Genomic DNA, 14,296 nt, shown 5'->3' on the forward strand with positions numbered 1-14,296 from the left:
GCAGTGAAAATAAATGAAAACATATACCGAATCAGATAGAACAACGAACTACACAATAGATACAATGATGCAGACATAGTAACGCATATAAAACATAGCCGTTTACAATGGATAGGGCATATTGTCGTAAAGAAAATTTTCTTAGTTGACATAGGAGGTACAAGGAGAAGGGAAGACCGAGAAAAAGATTGTGGGACATGGTATTGGGGGATATGAAGAACTCCGAAATACGAAACTGGAAAATAAATGCGGAAGAAATAGAGGCAAATTCTGACAGAGGCGAAGGCTCGACTAAGAGTTGTGGTGCCATAGAAGAAGGAGTATGTTGTCACATGAAAAATCAATCAGACTTGTTTTGTGCTATGTAGAATGTCAATTTCTCTATTTTCTAGACAACTATGAAAACTAAATATTCGAATTTTGTATTTCTTTACCAAATTTTACTCGATAGCGAAATTTATATTTGGTCCAGTAATAGATGTAAACAAAAGCTATATTGTACGTTCGTAAGAAACAGCTGTACCTTGTGTACACTTTAGTACTTTGAAAATGTTCAGAAATGTTCTTTACAGATTCCACACGAAAATATTTCACTCTCTAAATGTAAGAGATCTAGAAGCATATAACAGGTTCTTTAGTTTTAGAACCTGTTATAAAATATATATATATATGTCTAGTTTGGTTGTTATTTGACAAGATGTATTGGAATTATGTGAAATTATGCTATTTTAAATATTTGAATTTCAGATCATCCTTTTTGAAACTGGACGTGATAGATAGGCACGTCTTTAAACACTTTTGATTTAATCGATCTCCTCTAGGTGATGACTATATTTGTTTCTATCTTTAACACTTTCGATTGTCACTTAACACATAGTCTTCATAATCTTCCCCCCTTTTTTTCGAAAATACATAATAGACTAATTATATATGTTGAATAAATCTATTTTGTATAAATGAATAATAAGCAACACTTCTTCAATATATATTAATGAAAGGAGGAAACAACCGATTTATTTTACACACCACAATTCTCTGTAGGTGCAAATTAAACAACTTACAAAGAGTCAAAAAGTAGCCTGACTGAACCGGGACTCGAACCTGAGATCTCCGGCATACCTTGCCGATGCGTTAACCACTACGCCACCCAGTCCACTTCCCAGAACAGCCAAACGCTCTCACACTCCTGCAGTCAGTGCTCTCAACTCAGACCATATGGCTTGTACCACAGTCTAAGCTGCTGTGCTTGGACAATCCAGTGTCCATAAATTGAGAACACCTTAACGGTGGGTGGCGTAGTGGTTAACGCATCGGCACGGTATGCCGGAGATCCCGGGTTCGAGTCCTGGCCCAGTCAGGCCACTTTTTCACTCTTTGTAAGTTGTTTTAACACTTCTTCAAGTTTATTTCTTTCAATATTGTAAAACTTATTATCAAAGTCACCATTAAAAATAATTAATGTCAGTTTTATTGAGCGAAATAATTGTTAGGAGAGGCCAAAACTTCCAGTGACGAAAATTTGATTGAAATCAAAATATCTTTCGGAGCTTACATTTTCTTGACTCGTGTGTTTTAACTCCTGTCAGAATTAGCGAAGTATGCCCGTAAAGTATGCTTTTTCTAAAGCAATATTAAAAACAAAGTCATATTTTTGACGTTATAACAAACGCACGACAAGCCTATATACATATTTGATTTAAAACTTAAATATCTTCCAAATCTTACAATTAATTGATCTACATGCTCTTATTTCTGTCAGAATTAATATAAAATATGCTTATTCTACATGTATTATTATTTAAAGCACCGTCATAATTTTGACATTAGGACAAATGTAAGATAAACGGTACTTTCACTTTTTTCCTTTAAATATCAAATTCAAATATAAGGCGATTAAATTATGATGTCTAAAATACGACTGTTTTGGGGCGTTCTGCACTTAATAGCCAATAAATCCAACATAAGCTGCAATAAAGAGTCATTACTTAAGGCATTTATATTGTGCTGGAGATATTCAATACAAGGTTTTCACATACCAAAATAATAACCACAAGCAACAAACTGAAGGAGTTAAAAATGGATAAACATGTCTATACTTGCTTAAAGTCTTACGCATGCATTGTGCGAATATAGTATTATACATAGATGAAAGGTTAGAAAGTAGAATAAGTTCATACATAATAAATATATACATAGAACTACAAAGTATATATTCCTAGATATCAAATATTGGTAAGATTGGTACTAGAAGGAATATTAGATAACAACAATAGTTTTAATATGTGAATCATATATTCTGTAGCTCTCTCATTTCATTAACACAAAACTCACACCTTTTACTTGAATGCATACCGAGAAGAAACATACGTTAAATTTCGTTACATATATAACATCTATTTTTACATACTTCTTGAATATGAATTCATTTACTGTTAAACAAATTGTGTTATTGGTCATTCAGCATTGCAGGTTTTTCAAGACCGTTTGCTTAAGTCAGAATATGAATAAAATAATCTTTTTAATATAAAAGCATGCATACAATGAAGAAAAGTTCAATACAAAAACTGCTTTCATAGTTTTGGTAATTCTTGAAAATATACAGAACTGGAAGTTTCCCATTATCTGCGTTCGTATAATTTTAATTAATTAATTTATTTATTTATTTATTTATTTATTGTCAATGTTTCTTCGTCTTGTAGTACCATCTCTAACCTATTATTTACACTAATTTACTTGTGAACAGGTCTTCTCGGGCTAGCAGACAGGTAAGTACTGTTATATCTTGCGACGTTTCGAGGGCTGACATCGTCCTCATCTTCAGGCTAATATGATGGTGCAATAGAGTGTATGGAATATATATACTCATGTATGTATGATTGGACTTTTCTGATTGGTGGTTGAAATGGCGGCTTCTGATTGGTGCTTGAAATGGCGGGATATGATTGGTGTCCATGTTTTACTCAGTTGGAATCCTGTGTCTCTGTTAAGGTTCGTTTTTCACATATCAGAAGAGTCCAATCATACATACATGAGTATATATATTCCATACACTCTATTGCACCATCATATTCGCCTGAAGATGAGGACGATATCAGCCTTCGAAACGTCGCAAGATATAACAGTATTTACTTGGCTGCTAGCCCGAGAAGACCTGTTCACAATACGTCGCCAGGAAAGCTTCAATAGATACTAACTTACTTGTACAGTTATTTTGTAATACTAAACGAATCCACAGACATTGTATGACTTATGGGGATACGATTATCCGCCAGTTAAGTTTACTTTCTTAGGTATATTATGAAATGCTATAACAAAAATAAAATAATTATATTATATGAACTAAAATGGTACTTACGTTCTTAGCTGTTGACATATACATTAATTAAATGTGACATTAACAAAAACTTTAGGTTATAAAAATGGCAAGAACATCTAGTTACATATTTATACAATTATACAACCAATAGAATTGCACAAATATTAAGAACCAGTCGAGGTTTTCTTCCTTTTTTCACTCTCTATTTAAAAGTGATTCGCATGTCCTACTAAAGCACCTTTGTTGAATATATACATTTACCTGACTTCGTTCAGTATAGCGTAATATTTAGTCATGTTAAACTTCTGATTTGAGGTAGCCATTTGTAGAAAGCCTGCATGGGATTAATCTGCAAAGAAACCATAGCTTCTTCCCCCCCTTTGACAATGTAGTCCAGTGGAATATACATAGTAAGTCATAATTTCTTCTGAAGTTTTCGGACACAATATAATAATAGTAGAAAAACAAAAGAGAGACAAACACAGCTGAAAAAGGTCCAAGAAAATTACAGATAATAGCACAGCGTGGTGCTATAAATTAGCATCTTTTCTCAGGAGCATCACGTCGCTATGATATCATATACAGGCGAACAGAAAGAGTTACGTGTGTTGAAGTCTCTTAAAAATCAGTCAATAGTGGAAGACACAATAAACTTTTCGTATGAAGTATCACACAGAGGCAATGCATACAAAACAAGTGGTACAGGAATTATGGAAGATGGATTGCCTTGCCATGTGAACTTAAATGCTAGGTTATTGTCTAGGTTATTGGATTGGATGTTTTTCTGGAAATGAGCTGGAATTATCACCTAACTTCATTTCATATGATTTCTTCCTATCAGATTATATCAAGGATTTCGTGAATAAGCCCTCCTATTCCGCGTGACCATAGATTCGACAAAGGATCATGGTTACTATTATTAATCCATACGTGCTACAAAACGATGGCAGAAGGTAGATTACAGGATTGACGTTTGCAGCGTCTATATGGAAGGACATACTGTCGGAACGTAGTAAGCTTTTCTTTCTGTTGAGTGTTTTGATCATTTTTTTTATTGAGTCCGGAAACACTGGAGGAAATTTCGATTGTCACATAAGATTTATTCGTTTTATTTCTAAAACAACAAATGTGACAAATTTGGAGACGTAATTCAATACATTAAGTGGAACCAAAATGTCCTAATAAACATGATCGAAAACGGCATCCTTTCAGGATTATAAGCTGCAAGAGAAATAAGAGAAAGATAAATCTGAAATCTAGCCTTGCGCGATGCCTATAGAACTTAGAATAAGCTGTTTGAAATATAAAATACTGCCTACTATCTGTGTTATTTAAGGATATGTTACGCATCTTTATAATAATTTCTATACCTACTCTTTTATTTACTCCGTTTAATACTTAATATATGAATGATAATAACTGTATTGTTCCGATGTTTCCTCACATCCACCTCAGCGGATTCGGACAACTCGTGCGCAACTCATCTCACTTCTCAGGATTTCCTCTTGCTTAAGTAATTACAAAAATCTTTTGAGTAATTTTCCATAGCAATGACACTTCTAGAAAGAGGATTTGAGTACAAGGAATTTGTATTATAACATTAACAAAACAGTGCAAGTGTTGTGAGATGGGCTGCGTGTGAGTTACACGGATCTGCTGAGGAAGGTGTGAGGAAAACCTAAACAATATAGTTAATAGTATAGTGAATATTAGACGTTGTAAATAAAAGAATGCGTTTTCAAATCAGTATATGTATTATTATTTTCTCTTATCAATATAGAGATATATCTAATATGTACAGTATATACATTCGTGCACAAAACTTAAGGAAATGTTAATTTCGTTAAGTAACTCTTATGACATGTTGATCCTGTGCATGTCAGACATTGGGCTCGCTTGACTGAAATGACATAGGAGCATCCCGTTAGGCGATACAGGCGCACTCTAGACTGCAATAACACGAAAGATATCCGTAGTGGAAGAAACACGTAACCAGTGAATTGTGGTTTTCGGAATGTGCAGTGCATATCGATATGGTGAACTTGTTCTAGGAACACATGACGGCCCACCGAACACGTGTGGATAATGAATGCGCGGTCGGTTCATTGATAGTGTTACTGGAAGCGAAATCAGAACCGGCAACTTTATTTACATCTAAATTCAGTAAGTCATCCCTTGAGAGCCTAACAGGCTTCGCTGTTGAAGTTCATCGCCTTTAGAGTTTATTTACACCGACCATCGACATCGTCAGCTGACATCGTAGTTTCAACTGGGAAATAACTAATTACTTTCTGTTTGCATTACTACAAGGAAGTCCTTGTATTTGTAAATAATATGCAATAAATATTGGTAGCACTTCCCATTACCTATTTCCCCTAAGTCACATTACTAAAGTCTAACATGCGTTAGCTGAAATTCAGTTTTGTTTAGATCAGTTTGTTTTTACTGAGCGCTCATTGTCATGCACCAACATCGAATCAATTCTGTTCTAGATTTGTGGAATATCCGTACAACGGTTTTAAATGGTAATGCAGGGTACCGAAAGAACCTGTACCGTGATTTAGCCTTATACTATTAATAAAATTGTTACACAATTACCTAACAATTCTAAAATACGGAAATGGATATTACTAGTTCGTGTTAATTTCTCAAACATTCTTTTAAGATCCAATAGTCTAGCCAGATTACATTAAAGATTTATTTTTCCTTGCTTTCAGCATCTTATAACTGAGAAGGGACCTTTTTTCTTTTTTTAATTTCGACCCGAATTTATTAGGACATTTTCTTAAAAAAATAATTTGATGTATTGAATTTCTTCTTGACGTATGTCACCATCATTGAAACTTCCCGATGCATATTTACTCTCTATAGCACATTCGTGTATGCAACTTGAGAACAATATTGCATTCGCCGATAAACTAGTTGTGAGTTGAAACGCTTTCAAATTAGGCGTTTGCTTTTTTCAATGTTATTTACAGTTTAATTTGTCATTGAAATCATAGATATTACAATATAGCAAAATAGTATATAATGAATATGATCAATGTTAAACGAAAAAAAATATCTTCTGACTCTAAAACGTGTATCTTCACTGCAAAATAATAAAATATTAAAAATGTGTCTATAATAAATTCTAAAAAAGGATGATAAGATTATATGATATGATACTTAACTATTAATATAAATTTATTAAAGTTTTCAAATAAAGCAAAGGCAGACTTACTCATCTTCCCATGGACAAATCTCGTTGATTTTAGCAGTGGGAGTCTCCTCCCAATTTGGAACAACAGATGACGCCTTCTTCGGTGACGTCGCGCCAGTCGTCGTCGTCGTCTTCAGTTCAGTAGAAGGCCCTTCTGTGGGGGGAATCGTAGTCGTTGCCTCTTTTTGCTCTTGTTGGTGCTGATATCCTGATTTCACTGATGTGTCTATTTTTGCAGTAGAAGAAGAGGATTCTGCTCCTTTCGAACTTGACTTCCCGCCACCAATAGCAGCGGCACTAGAATCTTTACTCGAACCTGGATTGCTCTCTACAGAACCTGAACTCACCATAGGCTTCAAGGACGATCTTTTACGATGGTGGTGCTTTGTAGTAGTAATAGAGCTACAGCTGGATTTTCGCACTTTAGGTGAGTCACTAGTCTTTTTATCGTCTTTCTTATCAGTCGCTTTATCTACTTCACAAGTCTTGTCTGCTATACTTAATTTTCTACCGTCACTACTCCCTGCTTCCTGCTTTGGACTTGCTCCTGTGAACTTATTGGTATCTGCCACAGTAACCACTTCTTCTTCACACACTTCTGGAATAGGACAACTTTCTAATGATACACAGCCTCCAATATTAGTAGTAGTTGAAGTAGTAGTAGTAGTAGTAGTAGTAGCAATAATAGTTGAAGTAAGAGTAAGAGTAGTAGTAGTAGTAGAAGTGTCAGTAGTAGAAGTTACTTGTTCTGATATTATTGTAGAGTCCTCACTACTTTCACAGATAACTTTTGCGCTTAGTGTCGCAGCACACACACCAGATTCTTGAGACAGAGCGATACTTTTTGTGTCGCTAACAGTCTGCTGTTGTGGCGATTGCGGCTCTAGCACAACAGTGGAAAATTTCCGCGACGGAGTAGTAATAGCAGTAGTACTAGTAGTTGATGCAGTTGTAGCTGGTATACTCACTGGTACTATAACAGATGGTGTGTCGTTGTTTTCCCACGGGCAGACTACTGCATCTATGGACGTACCCGAAGCAGCACTATCCAAACTAATTTTCTTCGATGGTGGTATCGAGTCTGAACTTTGTATACTGGATTTCTTGAGTTGTTCCGAGATTTCGCTTGCTTCTGATGACGTCGCTTCCACGTCGCCTCCCTTCTGTTGTTGGGTAGATTCATATTTTCTGGAAGACGGCGGACTCTCGGCTGCTTCCCACGGACAAATATCAGTATCAGTTGTGCATTGGCTTGTGCTACTTTGCGCGCTGATCTTCTTTTGTTGTTGACTCTCTTCCGATGTTTTCTTTACTCTTGGCGGGATTTCAAACGACTCCCAGGGACATACGTCGTCATCGCGTTTCTCAGACATCGTTTCACTAAAAGTTGTAGACGAGGAGTGACCCTTCATTTGTGGATCTCTGTAAAAAAGAAAAAAATAAAAGTTTTAGACAAACAATATATACAGTATAACTGTGATAGATCATAAATAAAAATATATATAATGAGATTCTTCCAATTTGTTACATATGACAATAAAAAATATGAGATTTGCAACAAAATTTGCTGTACAAATATCTTGCCCCGGAACTTCATGGTGATTTCTCTGCGAACAGCATAAGTCAGTATGACGTTAGTATACTTCTTGTTAGAACTTAATAGCTTAAGTGAATAAGTGAATTTGTTAGTATAATATATATATATCATACAATTTCTAGTTTGTGTCTTTACATTAGAAAAAAAATAAAATTCAGGTGATGATGTTAGAATTTTTCAAAGTTTTAATACTGGTTCAAGTTTATTGTACTACGAATTTCAGAAATTTCAGGTTATAAATTCAGCAAAATTTGTATTATACGAATATGTGTAGATATTTTCGTACATTCGAAGACAAGACTGTTCGCTTTCTTTAATATGTGAAAAAATCGTATTATAGCTGTCTTTTAAATATACTGTCCCAAAATTTGGGTGCAAGAATTAGTTCTGAGAATGAGGTCATTAATATTACACACATTTATGGCAAAAGCATTGTATATGATGCTCTAATTTGGTAACATGATTCAAAATACTGTAGTGTTTAATCATATGTAGTAAACAGTATTTCTGAGTCCCGGTAATAGAAATATTCATACTTTAGTTAGCAAATATACCAAAAGCACTATATTATTTCTAAATATGGCTAAGAAAATCATGCTTATTAGATGACAGTGTACAACTAGTTGTCTTCTAATAATATCTGGAACGACTGGAGAAATTTTGTAGTTAAAAACTTATATTGTATTCTGGGTATATTCTAAACATCAAGTATTTGATATTTAAATCATGTGCATTATACTGACTGCAGTTTTCTCTTGTGGTTATAAGTAAAGAAGATCTTAGTTTAGCTGTACATTTAATAAAACGGAACTGAATAATAATTTAATGAAATTTATCTAATATTGGCTTCAAGCATACTGACAATAACTTATTGACTACTGATATCCTTACAATTTCAAATAAAACTAGAGAATACTAATCTACTACCTATTTCAGAATTTTCACTAATGTTAGTATATATGGTTTGAAATCTAATCTGCCTCCATGAAAGATAACATGTAATTTGGTCGTTTGAAATATATACGAAATCTTGTACGATTAGGGCCTCCTAAAAGTGTTATACTGTATTAACGCAAGTCCGTGGCCAGGGAAGGACTAGAGCAGGCGATGCCCACCCTAAATTAATTTTTGCTCCTCTAAAACAGAAAGTTGTAAGAATTTTTACATTTATTCAAAATCAAATATTATAATGCATATTCACGCAATTTTATTTGTCTAATAAAATTAAATTTACCATATTTTGTTTATTTCTGCTTAAAATGATAAAAATGATATTCTTCTTGCTAGATGCACCAAACATCTCTCATTGGTCTTTCCCCATTTCAAGAATTCAAACTCAAGTTACTATTATTGCATCATGATAAGCAATCAAGGCGTGAGAGCAGATACACTTTAAAAGTACTAGCTAGTTACATCGATATCCAGAACGTTAATTGCAATAAATTATAGTAATAAATGATAATAATTTATGTTGGGAGATGGTAAGTTGAGTGGAAGTAGTGAACAAAAGGCAGACTTTGTTTGTGTAACAATATTACTTAAAGTTATTGTAATGTTCATACTTATAAAAGAAAAAAATACTTGAATTTTAATGATTAATAGGAAACAAAATATTTCGCAAAACACTCTGGATTTTGTTTAAAGGTCAGCATTAGGGATGAGATCTTAGGCTGTTTAAAGAAAATGGGATTGAAAATCGACAAGATAAGAGTGGAGTGCTACGATAGAGTACCGGTCCTGAGCGAACAGAGAAAGTGGGTGTAACTCCTGTTGTCTGAGGATTCAAAGAGGAACTCTGCATTTAGGAATTGCTAAAACTATCGAATCAGTTCCTGAACTAAAAGGTTTTTGATATTTATCAACAACTCGATGGCTTTTTCTGGAAAGAGTAGGATAAGTAGGGAAAAGTTTAAAGCGATTGTTGGAGAACGTTGGACCGCACACATAAAATACGTTGATGGCGGTCCAAGATTCCCGAGAACGCGCCTCGTCGAAAGGTGAAGCTACAGAGTTACTGCACCAGATTTTTCCTAAGAGTTTCTGCTTTCTTGTTGAACTCACGTTCAGGGTGCTTGGATAGCTGAAACTTACAAATATACTGTGGCAAAGGAGAGATTTGAACATTCATACTGCTGTGAAATTAATATAATCTTTACGCATTGATCTGGAAAGATCAAGAACGATCTGAAGAAATTATTCAACGAAGCTCTTGATCTCTCTATCGAAGAAATTCGCAGCAGTTTGAATGAAATAAGGGTGTATGTGATTTGAAGCCATTTAAGATTTGCTAAGCTGAAACAAAAGTTAAAAACAAAAAGATGAATTCGTTGTTCGATGTTGTTACAGAACACCATTGCCAAATACTTCAGAATTTGAAGCTGAAAATGGATATGGCAAAGCAACTAATGAAAAAGATCACACGATTGCAGGAGCTCTCAGAACAAATTGGAAAATACTCTAATTAGATTCTAACTAAATGTTTTCCATAGTGACGATCGAGGTCTGGCTCTTTTTTCTGATCTGAGTCTCCCTTCCTCACTCAAAGGCTCTGCTGAAACACCATCGAAATTCGGACCTCACACTCTTGGCTTACAATAAAGATATACCGGTACTATGTGTACTACATTCAAACCAGCTTATCAATTTAGTTTGCGAAGTGCACATGCAAGCTCCTTTTGTTGTAAGTATGTTACGTAAGAAGTGCTTAGAAAATATTATTTGTTTCTTTAATGCTTTCTCAATGTTTATGTGCAAATATCTCATAATTCTGTGATAAGCGTTCTGTAATTCCCAAATATAATAATAATTAACAGTGTTGCAAAGTTTTCTTCACATAAATTAATATATACTTTGTATTTTTCTGCACTACTTAAAACATAAAAAATATATAATTGAATTGAATTATGCACTTTTAAAACATATTAGTATGTTATTGATAAATAATTTGGATTTATGTACCATATTTGTCAGTATAGTTTATCCTTTGTATAATGCGCTACAGGTCTGTCAGAGATTTCATAAATAATAAATAAATAAATAGTATTGTACTGTTCCTTAATCTCTTTGTCACTGATCAATCAGTATTAATTTTTACCCTCTCGAAGAAACAGGGCTGGCTACAGCCTGTCTTCGCGATAGTTCCAGAAACCTTGGTAACTATGGGACTATTCTTCGACAATATCCGAGATGGAACTTATGTAAGATTCTCCATGGATTAATCATGTAATTTTGAGAACACATGAAGTTTCGAGTACTACATGATTAATGATAGAAGATATTATGTAGAAAATACCACATAAAACGCAGTGACGAATGCTCATATAAATAGCGGACTCTCGTTAATTAAGATTTGGATAGTGCGAAAAAATGTTTCTTCTTCTTGAAAACTGTATTGAAAATAATTGTAAAAGTCATGGGCAAATCGAGACTTTGAATATACTGTTTGAATATACAGCAAACAGAAGACTGTAGTTTCAATTCAGTTATCACTAACTAAATTCAATAACTGCGTTTTGGTTATCCAGAGGCTGCCGTAGGATAGAGTGACACAAAAACACAATCCATGATAAAGAAGATGAAGACAAGATAGGTGGTGTAGTAAAGAAAGAGCGTGTGTACCCAACTCATCTGAAGTTTCCAAAATGATTGGAAATTTAATAAGATATATTGAATGTCAATCAAATGCTGTTAACAACAGATTTCACAAAATAAATTAAACTAACGATTTTGGTGACTGTGCGAAAACAATCAAATCGGATCAAACGAAGTTTATGAACTTCTTTAAATGAGAACAGATAATTAAGGTTTAATATGTGGTAGTGTAAGCATGTTTTTTTCCGGTACGTTTGGCTTAGTGTACCTGCGAGTAAATGACATTTATTTGTTTGCGATATTGAATCTCGCAAATAATAAGTTGCCTTAAAGATAAAAGGGCCGATTAAATATTGACTTATGTAATCGCAACGCATCTTTGCTTCAATTTACGACAAACAACGAGGTCGATTAAGTATAGTTGTTTCGAATTTTGCGATCACAGTGTCTTGCAAGATTTTTCTCTTCATTTAGGACGTGTTTACAATTTTACTTTGCGTGCAATTAAGATGCCTATGTTAGTCAAATCCCAAATGAAAACTTTTGATTTTGTTCAATTTTACTTGCTCTTTGCAAAAAAAAAAAAAAAAAAAAAAAAAAAAAAAAAAAAAAAAAAAAAAAAAACAGATACCAAGTTTATTTAGAAATTTTGTTTTAAAATTCGGAGTCAAGACTGTCAATATGATAAATTTAGTTTAGAGCGACGTCATTACACAAATTCCGAAAAAAAAAATACATTTAACGTTGTTTGACGGAAATTGATTGCAAGATGCATTGTATCATGGACATCAATATTTAATCGGTCCCAAAGTCTACGGCTAATTATATATTTTGGGAATAAATTCCTTATATCAAAGTAAGAAAAAAAAAGTTCATATGGACCTGTGGTCGGAAATCCATAGTTTCGTAGTTATAATGTGCCGAAAACGTGAAAAAAAAATGCACTTTAAAAGTGTATAGTTCCACTATTATAGGACCGATCGTAGTCGGGAACTAAGGAACTAGTATGTGAACTATACAAATATCCATCTATCAGAACCTCTGGCACTTGCATAATCATTTTTAGAGAGGCTGTTTGGGAGTACTTGATCACTCTCCACCTATCTCTCTAAAAATTACTGTGCAAGTACTGGAGCATTCTTAAACATGTATATTTGGATAGTTCACATAGCAGTGAACTCAGTGATGTCTTGACCTGACTATGATAGGTCCCATAGTAGTGGAGCTATGAAATTTAAAGTTTACTTGTTACACGTTTTTGGCAATCTATAGTTCCGAAACTATCCACTTTTGAGCACAGGTTCATATTTTTTTTTCTTATTTTGATGTGATGAATCTGTTCTCAAAATGCTGTGACACATTTTTTAACACTGTGCATATATATCAAGAATAAGATTCAGAAGAAATGGGCTAATAACGCCATTGCATTAGTATATATGTTTATAGATAAGATTGAGCAATATTCTCATATGGTTTATAAATGAAATCGTTAACATATGAATCTTAATTCAGTCCATCTTAGTAATGATCAGATATCTATAAAACTTATGTATACAATGCTCTGTTTTGTACCAGTTAATTTCTTTTCAAGATTTGTTGAGTGTTTAATATTTTAATTCACACTTCTATTCGCTGCACTAATAGAAAGAACACAATATAATCGTACAGTGTTGAATTACGCCACATAGAAAGATTGTCGCATGAGGCAAGCATGGATCACATTCCAAAATATATCATCACTGATTTTTTTTCCCCTCTGAGAATAACACTCTTCATAACCTGAAATTTCTGTTAGTTTTGTTATTTATTATTAGGAATTAAAATACTATCATTTATATATATACATTTAGAATAAATAAACTTTAGAGAAGTGAAAAAAACAGGTTTTAAATTCTAAACTGTTTATATATAGTATAGTATATATAAAGTACATACAAGCAGCTGAGCACATATCATTCACAGCAACAAATTCAAACCAGGCCAGATTTAAGAAAGAAACTGAACTTCAGACCACATGCACTCCGAGCAAAGAAGAAACTGACTACTACTTAATTGTGATTGGATAAAACAATTACTGTGGTGCACATTATATATATACATACACGTATATATATATATCATTGTCACACATTCTCGAGTAAGAAAAATAAAACATTCAGAACATTAGTGTTCTTTAAATTCTGCAATACGAAGTCTAAATGATAGTTAATATTAATATATCTTGATTTTACGCATTTTAAAACGTTGTTGTATCTTAAATAGTAATAGCCGGTAAAAATTTAATACCAGTAAATACACATTTTAAGTCAACGGTGAAATAGTTATAGAATTAAAAAGAAAATACTAAAATAATATAATTTGAAATTAATTTTTATCATAAGAAAATCGGACAATTTGAAGAATAGTGGATTTGAGATGAAAAAAAAAAAAAAAAACGTTAATTAGCAGTGTTCAGCAACTTGTTTTCAAAGGAAAGTTTATTAGGTGTATTATTTTTTGTTTATTTTGTCCATTATTACTTACATGTGAAATATATTAACAAATTTAATTAAAAAGAAATGTAACTTATTTTTTGTATTTGTTTCATGAG

General features: G+C 33.3%; 1 protein-coding gene across 1 annotated transcript in view; it reads right to left on the reverse strand.

The window, feature by feature from the left end:
• Window positions 1-6,539: 6,539 nt before the first annotated feature.
• Window positions 6,540-14,296, reverse strand: part of LOC145677485 (uncharacterized) — a gene marked incomplete at its 3' end in the record, with an annotated part of 40,722 nt that continues 32,965 nt past the window's right edge. Inside the window, 1 exon segment of the mRNA XM_081747963.1 lies at window positions 6,540-7,940. Coding sequence (XP_081604089.1) covers window positions 6,540-7,940 — 1,401 coding nt within the window.

This window comes from Thermobia domestica, unplaced genomic scaffold (assembly GCF_964235325.1).
Source record: "Thermobia domestica unplaced genomic scaffold, izTheDome1.hap1.1 HAP1_SCAFFOLD_931, whole genome shotgun sequence".
Lineage (NCBI taxonomy): Eukaryota > Metazoa > Arthropoda > Insecta > Zygentoma > Lepismatidae > Thermobia > Thermobia domestica.